Source organism: Perissodus microlepis, chromosome 6 (genome assembly GCF_051167445.1).
Source record: "Perissodus microlepis isolate ML-2025 ecotype Zambia chromosome 6, ASM5116744v1, whole genome shotgun sequence".
NCBI classification, from domain to species: Eukaryota; Metazoa; Chordata; class Actinopteri; order Cichliformes; family Cichlidae; genus Perissodus; species Perissodus microlepis.
Window position 1 is genome coordinate 19,651,005 of NC_140466.1, and position 19,416 is coordinate 19,670,420.

The following is a 19,416-nucleotide window of genomic DNA, read 5'->3' on the forward strand; positions in this document are numbered from 1 at the left end:
GCCATTAAAAACGCTGCGTCATGTTTGGAAAACGATTCCAGAATAAAAGGTGCGCTGACATCCTTGACATTGAATGTCTGTGTGCTCAGTGTCCTTCACGAACACTGGACGGTTGTCCTTACTGGACTTCTTTTTCTTTTTTTCCTTTTTAGGGAAGTGCATCTAGTTTTGCAAGATTTCTTTTATCAGTTAGAATTATTTTCAGTAAGTGCTGTGTGTCCTTTATTGTGGTTTAATTTAAAAGTCTTGAGCCTCCTCTCATTTCTTTACACTACAAAATGGGTACAGTATGTAAGGCAAAACCAGACAAAAAGAAGACATTCAGTATAACAATTCTTCTTCTTCTTCAGTCTACAACACAGACTGAAATCTCTAAGGGAAGCTTTCTTGTCATTTCTTTAGGAGCAGTTCTCCAGGCTTCTTGAAGGACATTCAAAGCTCTCTTTGTTCTTGCTGTCAGGATGATCCCGCACAGTAGATGTGTAGGGCCAGACACATCACTCGGGTCCTTTGTCAGGATTGGATTTTTTTTCCTTCTTCATAAGGACATGACTTTTAGATACTGTTCATCTGTTGTGGATAGCTTTTAGGCCTGCCACTTCTTCTTTCGTCTTCCCTTTGTCTTTGTTTCCTCAAATTTTTAAGGACACGCTCTGCAGCATGCTGAGATATGCCAAGTTTCCAGCTAACAGCTTTGAAAATCATCTTGGTAGTGCAAATATACTATTTTGTGTCTGTCAGGCTGTGATATATGTGGCATAGTTCATAGATTCAACAAAAGAAATGGGAACAAATGATGTGGTTTTGTAACAATGCTGGTAAAGCTAAGTAGTCTGTAGACGCAACACTGGTTCATCCCGTGAGTCAGGTGCCTTATTTATTTATGAATGAGTAATGTGTCAGGGCTGAGTGGCTCAACAAACAGAGAAAACATTCCTCTGAAGATGGTCAGGTACTGGGGACAGGGACAGGACTGGAAATGAGTGAGAAAAGGAGCCAATGTCCAAAGAAAATCCCTGAAAGATCTTAAGGCCTTGCTCAAGACTGCTTTGAAATGTTCCAAGAAAGTCTGGCTCGTTAGAGGCAAAATATAAAGAAATGACGGGTGGGTTAAAACTTTTGCACAGTACTGCGTGAATTTTAGCTGAAGTGGTGATTTAACAAGTGCAGCTTTAATCCTGTACAACTGGCCCATCTCCTCTGGTCTGTTCTCTTATTTCATGCCCTTGTTGCTCATGATCCGTCACATGATTGTTAGTTTTGTTTCTCGTGTTGGTGGAGGACACTCATCCACGTTGACGTTACAGCGGTTGCTGGTTGTTGGCCAGATAATAGGTGGCTACAGTGCGGTTAACAGTCATAAGGATGACTATTTCTTTATTTCTGTGGTGTCCGCATGTTTTTGAGCTCCTTCAGGTCTTTTACTCATAGTTCTTTATCCTTCTTTCATGGTCTCCTTGACCTTGGCAGTGATTGTAGCAGCTAAGCACACAAACACACACACACTGCGGCTGCTCTTTCACTGGTTAGCGATAAGCCACATGACCAATGTGTCAGCTGACAAATTCTAGGCAAAAGGGAAAACTTCTTTCATCACAATGGAAGAAAAAAAAGAGATCAGGACTTTAACGTCCTGTGTGCGCGCGGTTGTGCGGTAGGAGGGCAAAAAGGCTTTCTTTTTGTGCTGAGTCATTTTTGTTCACGATAAGTGGGACATGCAGATTGGCTGACAACAGTTACAGGATGCGAGGTGACCCTTTGAATGAGGAAGTGTTAGACTGAGTAGAACCAGACTTTTCCTGTTTGGCTTCAGTGCAGTCTTATTATCTGAGCATTTTTAAGCCGAACAGCATTTTTCCCCCCCTCTTTACGCTGGACAGGTTTAATCTTTCTCTCTCCATGCACGCTACAAGCTTTGTGCAATCACATATATGCAAGTGTTTGACACCCTGTGCTGTTTGCTCCCTCTGTTGGGGTGATGATGAAGAGAATGCTGAAGTGAAACCGTTCCCATCCAGTTATGATTTGCTACATTTCACAAGGACACTTGTGACCTACAAAAGGCATGGGTGACAAAATACTTAGTAATACAAAATACTTAATGGTGTGATACTGACCCTAAAATAGAGCATGTTGCAAAACTGTATGTGATAAAGGAGAAGGAGGAGTGGAGATGCTGTTTTTGTTTTTTTGCATTTTTGTGTATATTTTTGTTTCTTTTTTAGTTTTAGATTTTTAGTAGATCTTATCTACTGTATGTGAAGCAATACTGGACAAAAAAAAGGGTGTATAAGTTATTAGTTTTATTGGTACTTTTTACTACTACTAAACATTTTATATTTTACAGTTATTAGGTCAGAGCTGACTGGAACACGCTGACAGATAAACATGGATAACATCACACTGAAACCCCAGAGTCTCTCTTTATTTTTATTTTTTTATTTTTAAAGCGGGTTGAGTTGCTGACTCTGACAGTGGGGTGATCTGCTGCCTGGAGGAAATCTTTTCATGAGAAACGGACACCTTGCGGTGCTGAGACACATGTCAGGGCATTTCTGTAATGTTTATGCATTAACTGTAGTAAAGACACTGAAGTTTACATTCAACGCAAAACCTAAACGCCACCCCAACGCGATCTCGTTGCAAACCCGCTGATGATGTTTGACTTTATACGTGAATTTCAAATGCTCTAAAATGCAGCGCTGATCATATTTCTCAAATTGAATGCAGCAGATACTTTTAAATGATTTTGCAGAAGTTTTTATGATTGATTCATTAAACGGAATAATTGTTCTTAAAGGTTAGCAAAGGCAAATGGAAATGTGCACAGGCTGTGTCATATCAGCATATGTTTGAGCATCTGGAGTGTTTGCACTGGTCTGATGTCAATGCCAGTATCTAAACCTTAACATTTAAATATCTGGTGGTATGACTTAATTTCATGTGCAAGTTATTGAAAGCTGGAGGTGCGGACAGAAGCAGAAAGAGCAGCGCAGGTGTCAATGATAAAGGATATAGCACTGATTCAGTCAGATTCAGTCAGGGTTGCAAAGTGGTGTGTATATGTGCACTGACTGTATGAGATTTTCAGTTTGGATGTTTGCACAGGTATCACCTGAGCCATCAGCTCATGAGGGCTGGCATTGTCCTGCCTGAACGAACGTCATGCTAAATTAACACTGACTTTATTTGAAAAAACGTTACAGAACGCACAGACCGGTTAACCTTGAGCTGAGAAAAGTCAGATGTACATTAAAATAAAACTGCCAATAAAACTGTTTAAATTCCCATACCGGTCCCATATCTCTTTCTCTCTGTTTGTGTCTCCTCTTCATTCGGCTGTGACTCTTTGCTTGTATTGCATTTCATTCACGCTGTTTTGCACCTTTATTTGAGAGACCCTGTTCTTGCTGTTGGTTTAAACCGTATTAGCTTCCCACTTTAGCTTTTGGAGGAAGTGATTCTTACTTAGGGACAATTGGCGCCGGCCATGATTTTTCAAATTCATATATCTATTAACAACTATAGCTCCTCTTGTAGAGATAGTTGAAAAAATATACAATCTTAATTAATGATCTCTAAACCTGCTTTTGTTTTGTTCTTATTTTAATTTTTAAAAGATTATTTGTGTATTTGAGTTATTAGAGATAATATTATCATAGTATAAATATCACCTGGGTCATGAATCGTTGATGTGAGATCAGGAAGGCACCTTAGAGATGCTTACTTAAAGTTTGAGAGGCAGTGCGCGAGCCATAAAGTCATCTTGGTGTTTGAGTCACGCGCTCTCCTACTTTAAAATAAATTTATGACTCTGTATGGCCATCACACCAACCTTTTTTACACCCCACTGGAGAGAGAATAGATTTCTCCATTTTAAACTTTGAACTGGGTATCTGCATATAATGAGAGTGTGTACTGCCAAAAGAACCAGTGATTGCCTGTCCTTCATTAACAGAGCCACTGGTTAATGTGTCACTTGTACAATGGCACTAACACACACACACACACACACACACACACATGCACAAACCTCCCCCTGTAGTAACAGTATCCCATCTGATAAGATTATAGGGCACTGTTCTCTTTTAAAGTTATGTAAATTGTCAGTTCTTATTCTCGCTCACCTTCCCTGTGTTTTTGGTAAATATGACTGGAATGTGACTGCTTTGCTTTGATTTCCATTTACTTTGTCTTTAATATGTTGCCACCAAAGTGACTTTCAGTTCATATTTAATTCAACATGAACAAAAGAGTCAGGTGAAACTTAATCATGATACTCGCTGGGAGTGGCCAGAAAAATGTCATTGTGCACACACTGTGGCAAAACCAGAAATATCTAACAGACTTTTTGTAATACTGACTTGATTGAACCTGAGCTATAAATCAAGGATATATCACTTTGACAAAGGGTTTGTGTCTTTCAATACAACTGAAAATGCCTCCAGTCTTAAAGTAATCTCTTCTGATTTACAGTATCGCAGTAGGTTAATAATCTGTACAGACCTTTGACTGAAATACGCCTGAAGATATAGAAAAAGGGAACACTGTTAAACCTCTTAGCTAAACGTCTACATGCTACTCACAGCTTGATTGACTGAAGTAGCCGTCAGGTGCACAGAAACTGTATCTTTGTCCAACAAATTACAAACATAACTCTACTAGCTGGTGAAAAATATGGCAAACTTGTTTTTACCGGCGCAAAAAAACACACAAAAAACATTTTTTGGTGAATTTTCCACAAACCGCCTTGAGACTGGACTGAAGCTCCGTGACTACTGCTAACTACTCCCAATAGTGAGGACTGAATAAAATAAACAAAGTTAGCTTGTTTGTCCAAGCTAACATGCTGAGCTTAGCTTAAACGATTTAGCTTAACTTCTGGTAGCTTAACTTGGCTTAACTTGAAAGTTAGCTTGTTGAGATATTTAATTACACAACATTTAATTAGCAATGATAATTAAAAATAAAATAAAATAAACCTGTCAATCACTAAAGTATATGTTAGCATGTGAAAGAAATTTAGCTCACAAAGCCACAGAAGGGCCTCTAGCCTCACGTTTTTATTTTTAATGAGAGGCGTTCCCTCCTTACTTTTTAGTTGTTTCTAGCTCTGCCAGTCTGTTACATTTATTAAAAACTGGTGTTTAAACATCATCTGATTTTGATATATTTGACATATTTATTTTCTATCTGTGGTTTTGGAACGAGCTGATGTGATCAGCGAGATCTTTCGTTGGTTTTTTGTTGCCTAACAAGAAGAAAGAAGAGCTTTTATTGTGTGAGTGCTAGAGTGTGTTTATCTGTTTCACAAAGGTCTGTAGGTAGAATAAACATTCGCTGATTGCTTTGTTTTGGGACTGTGAAAGTTTGTTGTCCTCTTAGACAAAAAAGGCTGGCATTTGGAAAATTTTCCTGCAAATTCCAGTAATTACTTCCTCGATCATCATTCTACTCCGTGTCAGGTTTTTTTGGTTTTATTCATTTAATGTAATCAGGAGTGTATTGTTCTGAATCCCACGCAAGCTCATGACTTTTCTCTGATGTCAGTCACCACTGTTTGTCACACCCTTTGCCCTTTCATCCCTTGCATTCCCTTTCCTCTGACTCCTTATCTGCTTAGCAAGAGAGAGAGAGCGAGAGATTGAAGGAGGGAGAAAAGGTGGGTGAGGGAGGGGGTTACCTGCCCTAAGTGGCCCCACCTCTCTCCTCTGGCCATTGAGAATGAGTAAACACTAAACCACCTTTGCTTACCTCGGCACTCAAACACACAGACTCAGGCACTCAAGGAGACTGGCTAAACTCCTGCAGCCTGTCAACACCAAAGGAGTGTGAATGGACGCAGGGAGAGAGTTTTAGATAGGTGTGAAAAGATACCCCGTCAACACAGACTGCATCTCCTCGGCCTGATCGGCAACATCTGAGTCTGGAAAACAGGTAACATCTTAAAACTGACCCCGAAGGTTGTTTCTGTCTGTTTTAAAAATCTAATTTGCTTGAGTCTCCTTAAAGCCTGCTCGTTACAGACGGGTATCTTCATGAAAGACGACCTCAATAATTTCTAGAAGCCTTTGCCTCAAAGACGTTCCTAACAGGACAGCTTCTGATGGAGACGTTTCTGGTTAAACAGCTGTTTGCGTTTCGATTTAAGTAGAAATCCGTCAAGTTTTGCTTGATCATTTTACCAGAGGTGCCTGTTTCACCACTTTATCACAGTCAAACTGATTGGTTTAAGTGCCTTTGCTGTCTTTATTCCAATCAGAGGTTGGAATGGAGATCAAGGTATCCCTACAGTGGAACCAGTGGAACCAGTGGAGTGGCATGGCACACCACTGTGTGTGTGTGTGTGTGTGTGTGTTCAGGGTGGGGGATAAAAATGCTTCAGTGGCTACACAGAGAAGCTGGTATTATTACCCATAGACTTCCGGGTTCTTCATCATATAATGCGTGGACTTTTACCCCAGTGAGGTGAGGTGTTTGCTTTGTGTGTGTGTGTGTGTGTGTGTGTGTGTGTGTGTGTGTGTGTGGGTGTGTGTGTGCATAAGAGAGAGACATGCTGCTTCATTCATTCACTGAGGGTATACTCGGTGCTAAAAGTACTACCATAAATGACAATAACAGAAGTTTGATTGATGAATGGGTTCACTTTGTGATGGAAAAGCTAAAAAACCAGCTGTTTGTAATGACATCGCTGTTGTTTCCGTCTTCTGTAAGCTGTTGTGGGAGTTTGACTCTCTCGGTGTGTTTGGGTGGGCCCAAGAGTACGTGAAGATTAGCTCATTTTTAAGTGTGTGAAGTATTGTGTGAAAGGGAAAAACACTGGAAAAAAAACAAAATCCCAAAATAAAGTCATGTTGCTCAGTGTCAAGCATGACCAAATACCTGTGCTAAACCTCAAACACACACTCACACACACTCTGAAGGAGCCCGTGTCACGAGTGTGACACCGCCAGCATCAGTAGTAATTGCTTGAAACAATGTCTGCTGTGGCCTTGAGCGGGCTAGCTGATTAGCCGGAGGAATGTGTTTGTCTGAGGAGGCAAAGCTCCTTTCTGCGAGTGCTAAAGCAGCTCTTCTGATTAGTAATGACTTTGTTGCTGTATGAAGGATCTGTATATTGTGATACTTTATAACAAGACTTAGCTTTTCTTCGAGGATCTTTGTTATGTTGGGTTCGATTCTCGTGCTGGACTCAAATCGTGCTGTTTTGAGTGACATTTGAGACAAATGTGAAGGTCCTGGAGGTGGAGGGGGGCTCTGGGAGTAAATGAGCTGGAATCTTTCCTCTGTAGTGGAGTTACTCCGAGCTGGAGGTGGTCACTTACGCACTCCGTCTGACCTGAAATTCTTCAGGCCAGTTTCACTTTGAAGGGCTTTCTAGCACTGAGGGAGGCCTGAACATTTGCCCCCCCCCCCCCCCTCTCTTTTTTCGTTAACCTCCCTCGCTCCTCTCCATCTGGTCTTTTCCTCCTCAGATCCCCACTCAGACTCTCTTCCCTTTTCTTCTAATCTTCCCCTTTTTCCTGCATCTCCTTGCCTCCTCTCTTTCATTCCTTCCTCCCCCTCCCTGCTGCTCGTCTTTGAGCTTGGGTGAACCAGAGGAATGAGGATGACAGGTACATGGATGGGAGGAAGGAAAAGTGAGGAGAAGGAGGCATAAGGGAGCAGACGCAGGGACAGAAGCAAAGCATCTCAGGAGTTTAGCTAATGTAATATAAACATTTTAATGCAGATTTCTTTGTCTCAGCCTCATGACTGTTTTTTTTTTTTTCATTTCTCTGTCATCCTGTTGGCGTCAGCATGTTGACAGCTGAGCTGCGTCAACATGAGAACATCATGTGTCTTAAGAGGTCAGCCGCAGTGCTCACTTCTCTTTTGTCAATTTGATTGTTTCCCTGTGCTGTGCTGTGGCTCAGATAATGCACCATACAGCGGCAAGAGACACCTTTGTATTTGGTGCCATTCTAATCAAAAGACACCATCCCGCTCGGCCTTTTCAAAGTTAAAAACAATATGTGTGCTGAAATCTGTGAGAGAGTTGAGTTGTGAGAGCCACCTGAAACTTGGAAGCAGTTTGACGTGATGAAAATCACACCAGGAAACTTTTTTTTCTACAGCAGTTTCTGTGGCTGACTGGAAGAATGTTCTTCCAGGAAAACAGTGTGGCCTGAACAGTGTGGTGCACTCCTACAGGTCGTATCACTCTGCAGAAATGAACAGCGGGACCTCTGGTCTTGTGACACGCTACTCATTTACTTATATAGACGGCGCATGTAATAATCAGTCAGCCTTTCTAGCTGAGATACTGATTACCAGGACTGTTTTATGGCTGATTTTTATTCCAGCTTATTCATTGTTTTGCCTATGTAACAGATTCCTGTGTGTGTGTGTGTGTGTGTGTGTGTCTTTTAATCCTGGCCTTAATAGGGAGCCAGCTTATCATAAATATCCTACAAAGTCTAAGACAGCTCTATCAGTTCTTTCTCTCCACTGATTACTGTGATTGATTTAGTTCTAAGTAATTGCTTTACTTAAACACAACGTCAGTTTCAGCCATGCAGTGTTACGTTTAAAAAGCAGTTTAGTCTGACATCAAAAATCAACCAGTGAATGCATGTATTTAACTGATCATACGTCCTCTCAGCAGATGAACATGAAAGTTTAGCAACGATCGTTCTTCGCTCATAAGAATTTATTTTCACTTAGTTTTCTCTTAGTCAAAGTTGCAATATCCAAATTTCAAAAGATTTGTTTTCCCAAATCAGCTGCAGCTAAACAAATGTGATGGATGATTCTGTCATTTGGCTTTTCGCGGGAATCGTTGACTATCATAAAATATGCAGGATCGCAGCTTTATTTCATAATTCTTTGTAAATCATTGTTTTCTGCGCTTCAAAACATGTCGTCTCACACGAATGACTGCGTGGTGTGAACGGTGCCTGAATAATGATTTAGTGAGCGTGTCCAATCATTGAGGAGACGGTCAGCGTTTTTCGACCGTCTCTCAGTTCTTCCCGTGGAGTTAAACGATAAACTGTTGACTTGACCTCCTAAACGATTAACTGTGCAGTCACCAGAACACCTGAAATCTCTGAGGCGTGCCTGAGCTCTGATTGGCTCCCACTAATGAGTCACAGTTAATGATTTAATTTAGACCGACCCCCCTCGGCTTAGAAGAAACCCCGGTTTTACTTTACACTCAGCCCCCCGCACCTTCTTCTTCTTCTTTTCTTTTATGTACACACACACCTTTACATTCATACTTTGACCTGGGTATCTTTACAGACACTGTTTTGGTGTCATTTGTACTGAGTGAGCTCTTTCTGATGTGATTGTAAAGTAAATTCATAGACAGAAAAGCCCGTTTGTATCTATCATTTAATCTTTAGTCTTTGTCCGTCCATTATTCTTTGGCCTTTATACTTCACACCCTGTCTTCTTGCCTGTTTACTCAGTCGTTAAAGAGTGAGGTCGGTTTCACTAGCAACTAAAACTTAGTGTGCTTTTCACCAGACTGTAACTCTCATGTCTCCCCAAACACTCTCTTTTCTTGCTCCTTTCAGAAGACACAGGGAACGTTTTTTTTTTCTTTGTTTTGAACAAAATCTGAAAGCGTGTGACTTTTTTTCTCCGTCCTCTCTCTCATATCTTGATCTGCTCTTTTGACTGCCCAGGTAGGTGTGCGCTGTTTGCTTAGGTTAAGCTGTGCTAGGAACACGTTCACCGTTGTTATGTACAAAAAAAACACACGTGAATGCCTGAATGCACACGCACACACTTATATACAGTCACAGTTTTGTGCTGATATGACAGAAATCACTCCAGGGGTAGCTTCCAGTCAGAATTTTCAGATGTCCCTTCACTGCAGCACAAACATGAGGAAGTATTCAAACCCCAGTTTGAACGTTTCCGGAACATTTTTCCCTTTTCTGCAAATCTAAGCAGAAAACCCTCAAAACCCATTAAAACTCAATTTCCCATCATACTCCTCTCTGCATTACCTGCTTTCACTTGTCAGGGAACAAAGACTTGTTGACTTGTTTTTTTTTCTACAGCTGCGTTGGATCAGTGAAAACATATAGCTGTAAAAGTACTATAAAGGTAAAAGTAGTGCAAAAGTACTCTGTTAGGTCTGCTTGGATATATGTAAGAATGTTTTTCTTCCTGTTGAACTAAACCACCATCTTTCACTAAAGGAAGTGCTAGAAAATAGGTTGAATATTCCCGGACAGCTGGGTGAATGGATTCTGGAAAGCTCGATCGTGCAGAGGGAGCTCCACCTAAAAGCTCCTTGTGATTGCTTTGGTGATCACTAGCAGATTTTTCAAACAAGCCGGCGCCTTCCAAGTAACCACCAGCCAAGTAACCACCAGCCAAGTACTCAGTGAGTGGTAGTGAAACCATCAGCACCTTTTGTTTTCCCACAGTCAGCAACTGTTTGCAGAGAAGTTGGCATTTTTCATGCCATCTGCTAGTAACCAGAGCAATCACAAAGAGGCTTTGGAGCAGGACTGTGCACCTCTTTGTGACCACTTTCATCTGACGATTGGCAGCAACCACTTGCCAACTGGTTTGGCAATATATTTTTCCCTAGTGACCAATGGTTGCCAGGGGGTTGCAAACAGGTCTCTAGGTCTGGGTGACCGAGGCCTTGGTTGTAATGTCACTTAGTGGCATGCTTCTCTTGGCTGGTGAACACTGACAGTTTATTTGTTTGTCTTTAAGTAAGCAGATAAATTAAAACTACTGGTTCAGTCATGTCATTTGTACATGGAAAGGAGATTACAGCATTAATTATATTTTTCACAGTGTCGGGATATAGGTGTGTGAAATATAAATACTGCTCTATGTATGAGTAAATTTTGTTAACATGCTTGTGTGTGTATGAAATAACAATAAAAGTAAAGATGAGATTCATCCACATGTACACACAGACACACACAAACTCAAGTACCTGTTTTAGCTCCACCCTCATCAGCTCTCATGCTTGCAGCTTTGGGTCAGTGTGTGTGTGTGTGTGTGTGTGTGTGTGTGTGTGTGTGTGTGTGTGTGTGTGTGTGTGTGTTAGTGTAGAGGAGGCTGGACTCTGTGCTCAGTGCCCTGCTGTACCTGTCTCTCATGGAGGTGGACTAACACTCCCAGAGCAGGCAGCCAAGCAGCGGAGCGCTGTGAAGCAACAGGGGTAGATATCCTCCTCTCTGACCACTCTCTGCTTCTAATTCCTCTTCTCTTTTCCACCACCATCCCTCTGCTACGATCTTTCTCAAGATTTCTACTCTGTTTTACTCTCACTTCCCCGTATCTCTAGCTCCCTTTGATTGGATAGGCGCTCGCTGTCCTTGAATGACAACTTTTTGTGACTTGAGACTATGCGTAGATTATTGTTGTTGCAGTTATCTCTACGGACCTGTCTGTCTTTGAAGGATGGTTTAAATAGTATTTGAGTTATTTAGGACCACATCTGTTGTTATCTGGCTGGTGTTTGTGTTGCATGTATAAAGCAGCAGGACTCAGGCTTATTTAAACGTTGGTGCTTCCACGATCCTGTTCTGCTGCCTTGCGACGCTGTTGTTAGGGGGCTGCTGGGGGGGACTGTGAATCAATTTCCTCCACGTGTCTACATGAGTGTGTGCGGCTAAAGATGGCAGCCTTCTTAGGCCTATTTCATCAGTGCTCTGGATCGCTGTACAGACCTCTGTACATGCATATTCCTCTGATAAGAGAAATCCTAAAGTCATAAATAATACAATATCCTTCCTTTTCATAGCTGACTACAGATTCATAATGTTATAGGCTCACTTGCTCTTTTGAGAAAAAAGATGGATTTTGCAAGTCAATCTGTGTTTATGATGACCTGAAGAACTCTGTAAAAGCCTCTCTGTCCGCTCATAAAACAACTCAGTCCCAGTAACACGCTGTTAATATGCAGAGAATCAGGTGCTTCTATCAATCATAAACGTAACGTAGCAAGCAATCTCACGGGAATAGCTCGGCTCTGTTAATCCCGCTCTTAAACTTCCTTCGCTTGTTCGCTTGCCAGTCGTTCTATCTTGCGCCGCTCTGAGTTCGTAACCTTTGACCAGGCGAACTCTGAGCTCTTAATGTCAAGGTAGATTATTTTTAACGAAGTAACTAGCTGTTCCTGTTATGCCCCAACAAAGAGGCTCAAATCTGAAGATGTGAGCCACACCTAAGTGGTCATAACTTTTCAAACTCCTTGTCTTTACTGGATGAGACACCATCTGTAAATCTTTATGCTCTCTGTGAATAAAGGCTGTGATTTGTGTTCACCTTGGTTAATTATCTACCTGTTTCAGCCTCAGGTTTCCTCCTCCTCCCCGCTCTGCCTTTCTCTGTCACTTATACACACGCAGGATTGAATGCTGAAGATGTTCTGCAAGCTGCTTTTTGTCATTTAATACGCTGTGTTGTACATGTGCTACACAAAGGATCTCAAATTCACGCAAAATATTCTCATATTTTTACAACAGAGTTTCACTTCACTCCTGACACGGTCAGCACTGAGGAAGTTAGGAATGTCTAGGAAGTGGTGAAAAGCAGGAAGAATGATTTAAATTTGTTGTTTTTTAATACTAACTGCTTCAGTGCACAAAGTGTCAAGCTCACTGTGTTACAAAGCTTCATTTTATTGTCCAGCAGAACTCCCAGTGTGAATATTGTCCTCCTTTTGTCATCAGCCTGGTAAGATAAGGCTGATACGAGATCGAGTCATGTTAGCACTTCACACGATAGAAGGAACAGAGGGAGGGCAGACAAAGAAAACCACACTGAAGCAAAAAAATAGAAGAGATTAAAATGTCGTGAGCTGCAGAGATGACGAATACGCTGCATAGTTTGTTTGCATGCCAAAACAAACTACTTTCATAAATGTTTTCAGTGGCAGCCCTAAAAAGAGACGTGAAATGACAAAAAATACTGATAAAGTGCAACAAACCATGTAAGACATTTAGGGGTTTTTGTCATAAAGGAAGATTCCATCAATAATCATATTTACCGAGGGTGATTTTACGTCTGTCGTCTCCTTATAATTACTTTGCACTGATTAAAAACACAAGACTACATGCAAAGGAAGCTGTAAGGTAGTGGTTAGTGTGTCCAAGCATATAAAATACACTATCACAAGTTTTCACCACCTCATAAAATATGTACTAATATGTACAACTATTTTAGAACACTTTTATTTTTCGTACATTAACACAGGTGTAATGTACCCAGAAGGCATCTTTCTGATTAATTTTTATACCCCCCTTTTTTTCTTAAAAAATAATTTGTCTACAACTGGCAGAAGATTTTATTTCTTAAGGTGAAGGGTTAGGGTTGCCTTTGATACGGGTGCCAGTTTAGCTCAGTCGGATGAGCAGGCGACCATATGCCACAATACTGAAAGCGGCTGGCTGGGGTTCGGGTCTGACCCGTGGCCCCTTTTCCCTCTGCTTTCCTGTTGATCTTCACAGGAAAAAATATATTTAAACAAAAAAGTTGTCTTCTGTAGACTAACGTTAGCCTATAGAGGGGTCTTACTGAGGTCACGCATACATTGCTGGACAGTTGTTCGCCACATTTGATGTGTTACAACGTGGTCAAACTTGGAAAAATGTGTATTCCCCACACGGTGAGTGGCTGTTAGCTGTCAGTAAGTCATACTGGTCAAAAACATGGTGCTGCACCAAAAAACCTAGTTGTGATTGCTTTGGTATTTAGCAGATTGCAGCTACTTGTAGTTTTTGCATAGAGGACCCCAACCGGTGTCCAAAGAGCTGCTAGCTGAGTGGTAGGAAAACTTGAAAAAGTGTGTCTCAAACTGGAAGCAGAGACATACTTCCAAGCATGAGTTAGTTTGAAGGTGACAGTGTCTGTTTGGCAGCCTAGTTTAAAAAGCACCTCCCAACAACAACAGCTCCTAGCAACCTTCCATTGAATTTGCACGACATACGAATTCTAACATTAACCTCAGACAATCCACGCGCCACAGAAAAATTTAAACCTGTGGATACAACCCGGAAGGGCATGATTTCTTAGTAAGACCCGTGTGCTGATAGGCAGGCCAGTTAAATGCTCAAAGGTTTTGCTTCCTGAGCTAGAATACACACATTGTCCTTAGTTTTACCCAAGAACAGGTCCATGACCCGTTCTTGGAAAACTATTTCGGAAAAGCAGATATAAATGAATGTCATCTTGACCTTCGTCGGGATTCAGCAACCAGTGGTGAACTACTGGCAAAAGATAAAGGAGGAAAAAAATTTTTTTTTCCACACTTGGTGATTTCCTTTTCCTAACCGTTTGGGAGTTTGTGCTTAGTTTAAAAAAGACATTTAAAGCTTACTTCCTTTTTTGTACTATCATCCATGTTTGAACTAGTCATTCTAAGCCCCTCATTCAGCCTTGGACAAAATGACATGTGAACAGGTTTGTTTGTAGGAGAGTGGGATGTTGGGTCAGGTCAGATCAGTGTGCAGGTTACCATGGTTGCTTGGCTTTTTAGTGTTTTGCCTTTGTTGACTGCCTCACCTATCTCCATCCTAGTCCAGGCAATCTTGTGCTGCACAAAGAAACCCAAGCAAAGCCTAAGTAGCGAGTATTTGTTTTTTTGGCCTATATGTTTTTACATGATACCGAGTCACATTTTTACTCAGTTGTATATAGCATTTGTATTTGTATTCTATTTTTATCTTATTGTATATTTATTTTATTTTATTCTACTGTATATAGTATTTTATTTTTATTCTATTCTGTACAGTTGTGTACTGTATTTATTCTTATTGTATCCTAATTTTTGCCTCATAACTTTTGCACTGTCCACTTCCTGCTGTGACAAAACAAATTTCCCACGTGTGGGACTAATAAAGGTTATCTTATCTTATCTTATCTTATCTTATCTTATCTTATCAAATTAGTGTTATAGTCTGTTCTGATTGGTTGCTTACTATTTTATGCAGCATGATTTGGGGGATTTAAAAACCTGTGGATTTTTCCATTCTGAATGCCGGCTGTGTTGGAAAATAACAGAGTAAGAGGTTTATGTTCGGGAAGCCGATTTCTGATTGTTCTCTGTTCCTTTTTTAGGGCTGCACTACTTAATGAGGACACACTGAAACACACATGTGCACACACTAATAGCTGCACCCACACTCTGTATGGCATTCATATTGATAAGGAGATGGAAAATCCAACACCGCCACGTGGTGAGCGTGCACACAGGAGGCTTGTGTGTAGCAAAGATGAATGTGTGCAGCCTTTTGTCACATAACAGGGTTTATGTTACACAAAATTCCTTCTATAGCTTAAGTCCTCGCTGACTTTTTACACACAAGCGCACCACAAACACACATGCACTGAGCATGTGACCTAGTCATACTTGGTGAACCTTGAGCTGGAGGTTTCAGGGTTTACAGCCCTTCAATCTCTCTGATAGGGGTCAGAGGTCAGCAAGAGATCTGAGTTACTCAACAAAACAAGGTTGTAAAACCACTGATAGGGGAAGGCGCCCTGAGGATTTATGGATGCTGTATTTCCACTGTGGTGTTCAGGCCTCGTAATGTGTGCTGGTTTGTTTTTGTCAGGTAATCTTGCATGCATGCAAATTGTGCTCAAAGTCAGCAATCAGTCACTGTTGTTTAAATGATGTCTTCTGATCATCAGCCTATTTTCTTCCCGCTGTATTTTTTTTCTCTGTCTTTACAGCAGCCATTTAATTCAGTATAATTTGACAGATCTCTCTCTTATCCTTCTTCAGGCCCTGATCTGATTGGATGGTTTTGTCAGAATGACAGCTGAAGATCCTGCTTCTTCTTCGACCATGAGTAACAACGTTGCCCCCTCCAAATCCTCTGGTGCCCATCACTCTCACCATGGACAGCTCAACATCCCTGAGGGTGTTGCTGGTGCACCTAATGAGGCCGCACTGGTGGCCCTGATGGAGCGTACTGGCTACAGTATGGTCCAGGAAAATGGTCAGCGAAAGTACGGTCCCCCTCCCGGTTGGAATGGTGCATCTCCTCCTCGAGGCTGTGAGATCTTTGTCGGAAAGATTCCGCGGGATGTTTATGAAGATGAGTTGATCCCAGTGTTTGAGTCCGTAGGACGCATCTATGAGATGCGCCTGATGATGGACTTTGATGGGAAAAATCGAGGGTACGCTTTTGTAATGTACACAGAGAAACACGAGGCCAAGAGAGCCGTGCGGGAGCTGAATAACTATGAAGTGCGGCCTGGGCGGCTGCTGGGTGTCTGCTCCTCAGTGGACAACTGCCGTCTTTTCATTGGTGGCATTCCCAAGACCAAAAAGCGTGAGGAGATCCTGGAAGAGGTCTCCAAGGTGACAGAAGGCGTATTAGATGTGATAGTTTATGCCAGCGCTGCAGATAAGATGAAGAACCGTGGCTTTGCCTTTGTAGAGTATGAGTCACATCGTGCAGCAGCCATGGCTCGCAGGAAGCTGATGCCTGGACGCATTCAGCTGTGGGGCCACCAGATTGCAGTGGACTGGGCAGAGCCAGAGATTGATGTAGATGAAGACGTGATGGAAACAGTGAAGATCTTGTATGTCAGGAATCTAATGATGGAAACCAGCGAAGAGACGATCAGACAGGTGAGGACCGACCGGCTATTTAGGTTCGAGCATGCAAAACCATTTCTGACACGATTTTAATTTCTCCCATCCTTTGTCTTTAGATTTTCAGCCAGTTTAACCCTGGATGTGTAGAGCGTGTAAAGAAAATCCGTGACTACGCCTTTGTCCACTTTACCTCCCGGGATGATGCTGTGTTGGCTATGGACAACCTCAATGGCACAGAGGTAGAAGGGTCCTGCATCGAGGTGACGCTCGCCAAACCTGTCGATAAAGAGCAGTACTCACGCCAGAAGGCTTCAAAGGGGGGAGCTCCTGCCACTTCAGAGGCTACTCAGCAGAACTACGTTTATCAGTGTGATCCCTACACATTGGCATACTATGGTTATCCTTACAACACCCTCATTGGACCCAACAGAGAGTACTTCGTCAAAGGTTAGAATGATTTTTTTTTTCAATCCGTAATAATCTGTTGCAAAATCCAGTGTTTCATCAAAAACCCTCTTGGTTGGAGCCAAAGCTCCAAAACATTTTAGGATCTCGTGATATGAAAACAGTTCTTACTGTAAGAAATTTTCAGACGTTCAAAAGGACAATATGATCATTTAAAGATTCATTTGATGAGAAATTTTAAAGAAATCTTTAACTTGATGAGGGTTTGTGGCTTAAAATCACTTTTATGTTACAACCACAATTCCAAACAAGTTGGGACACTGTGTAAAATGTGAATAAAAAAAGAACGCAATGATTTACAAATCTGACAAACCCATGTTTTAGTCACAATGGAAGACATCAGAAGAAGCATATCAAATGTTTAACTAAGACCTTTTTCTTTAAAGACAAAAATTAGCTCATTTTGAATGAATGCGTGATCTTTGGGCCCTCTGGCCTACAGGCGTTATTCTGTCATGGAAATCACTGCATGTGCTCAGGAAGACTTCCAGAAATCACAGTCTGTGAACACAGTTCAATGCACCATCTACAAATTCAGGTTAAAGCCTTATGTGAATTGTTGTTGGATTAAGGCTCATTTAAAAATGGATTGAGACAGAACAGAAAACTGTTCTGTGGTTAGGGGAATCGAAATTCTCAGGTCTTTTTCAGTTCCCAGAAGTTTACGGAGTGTTGTTCAGAGAGTAATGGATACTACAGTGGCAAACATGGCCCTGTCACAACTTTTTGAGAAGTGATGCTGCCATTAAATTCAACGTGATCAGATTCTTTCTTTAAATACATTTCCTTAGTTTGAAGTTTCCGTACGTTTTCTTTGTTCTATGCTTTGAATAAAACATGTGTTTGTGAGATTTGCATATCTTTGCCTTCTGTTTTAATTTACATTTCACACAGCGTCCCAACTTTCTTTTGGAACTGGTGTTGTAAAAGGGAAATACAAAACCAGCTGATGGATCAATGAATGCTAATCCCATCACCTTTAATGATTGATTTTAAATATGGTCTTGGGTGATAGCAGGAAAATCTAACTTTGAGCAATCATTGTGTTTTGGTTTTCTCTCCAAAGGATCCCCAATGATACAGAACAATGGTAATCTCTCACATCCTTATTCCTACTTGTTACTCTGATGAACAATGAGCCTTCTTGCCATGTGACAAACTATACATTTTCTAACACCATCTTTTTCCTGCTGTGCTGTCACCTCCCATTTCATGCTGGGTTATTAGAGAGCTCACCACCAAGTGGCAAAACTCTTGGAATACAAGTCGACAACATTATGGAGTTACATAATAGACCTAATATAAGAGACAGAGGCCACACTAAACCCAAACACCTCCAAGTCGGAGCAAAAATTCAGTAGCAATTTTTCTCTATGTGCAGAATATTAGCTAAAATATGAGTTAAATTAGCCACAACCCCTGTCATCATATCCCCTTAATTGTATTTTAAGCAGGTACTGTGAGAGGTCGTGGTCGTGCTACTGCAGGTAATCGTACCCCTGGGCCACGGGGGTCGTACCTCGGAGGTTACTCTGCCGGTCGTGGCATCTACAGCCGCTACCACGAGGGCAAGACCAAGCAGCCTGAAAAGTCCTATGAGCTGATGCCCAGTCTGGAGCTCGCTGCTTCCGTCAACCCAGTTGGCATCAAACATGGCACAAGTCAGTGAGATAGACAAACCCCGACCTATTCTTGCCCATCTCAAAAAGGCTTTTACTAAATCTTCCAGCCCGCAGTTTTTTCTCCTGTGTGATTTGAGAAGCATTTTTTGTGAATCAGCTTTCTAGTCATTTCTGGATGGTCATGCTCAAAAGGACGGCCTTTCTTTCATTTACAGTAAAGAATAACGACATTGTAGTCAGTCCTTTCCAACATGACCAGAAGGTAACGGCTATACTTCATTCCGCATTCTTTCCTTTTCCTTACACAACAGAAATTTGTCTTTCTGGTTATTCAGGTTCAAACTGTGCTGATCAGTGCTTGTTTAAATGAGCGGTGAACTGAAACCTAAAACACAAAAGCCATGACTGTAAGGGTTGTTTCAGACGCACAACAGGGTGATTTTAAAACACCGTTACAAGCGTCTTCAGGTAACACTTTATGCTGACAGGTGGAGCCCATTTAAGCTGATATTTACGAGAAATGGTTCACACCAAGAGAAACATGAGAAAACATGCAACCCCCTGCTAACAAGCAATAAAATAAGAAGCATTAATGTTTCCAAAATATTAATAGGCCTAAAATTACAATTTATGCAGTTTTTGTAATAGAAACTATTTAAAGAACTAAAAATTAAAGACAAACTAGGCAGTGAGAGAAACCGGACAAGGTTTCACGAGCTCGTGAATTACGCCACCGCCCCTCCTTCAGATAGA

At 41.4% G+C, this 19,416-nt stretch overlaps 1 protein-coding gene across 10 annotated transcripts in view; it reads left to right on the top strand.

Moving 5' to 3' along the window:
* Positions 1-19,416, top strand: part of rbm47 (RNA binding motif protein 47) — a 37,610-nt gene that overhangs the window by 11,169 nt on the left and 7,025 nt on the right. For 5 of the 10 annotated variants that reach the window (XM_084931362.1, XM_084931357.1, XM_084931356.1 and 2 more), the window contains 4 exons: positions 15,755-16,609; positions 16,693-17,023; positions 18,108-18,131; positions 18,493-18,702. In XM_084931362.1, coding sequence (XP_084787488.1) covers positions 15,785-16,609; positions 16,693-17,023; positions 18,108-18,131; positions 18,493-18,702 — 1,390 coding nt within the window. In that variant the 5' untranslated portion in view covers positions 15,755-15,784. Of the gene's footprint in view, positions 1-11,126; positions 11,183-15,754; positions 16,610-16,692; positions 17,024-18,107; positions 18,132-18,492; positions 18,703-19,416 lie in introns of those variants that run through there. The other 5 variants (XM_084931359.1, XM_084931363.1, XM_084931365.1 and 2 more) reach the window with 5 other exon arrangements.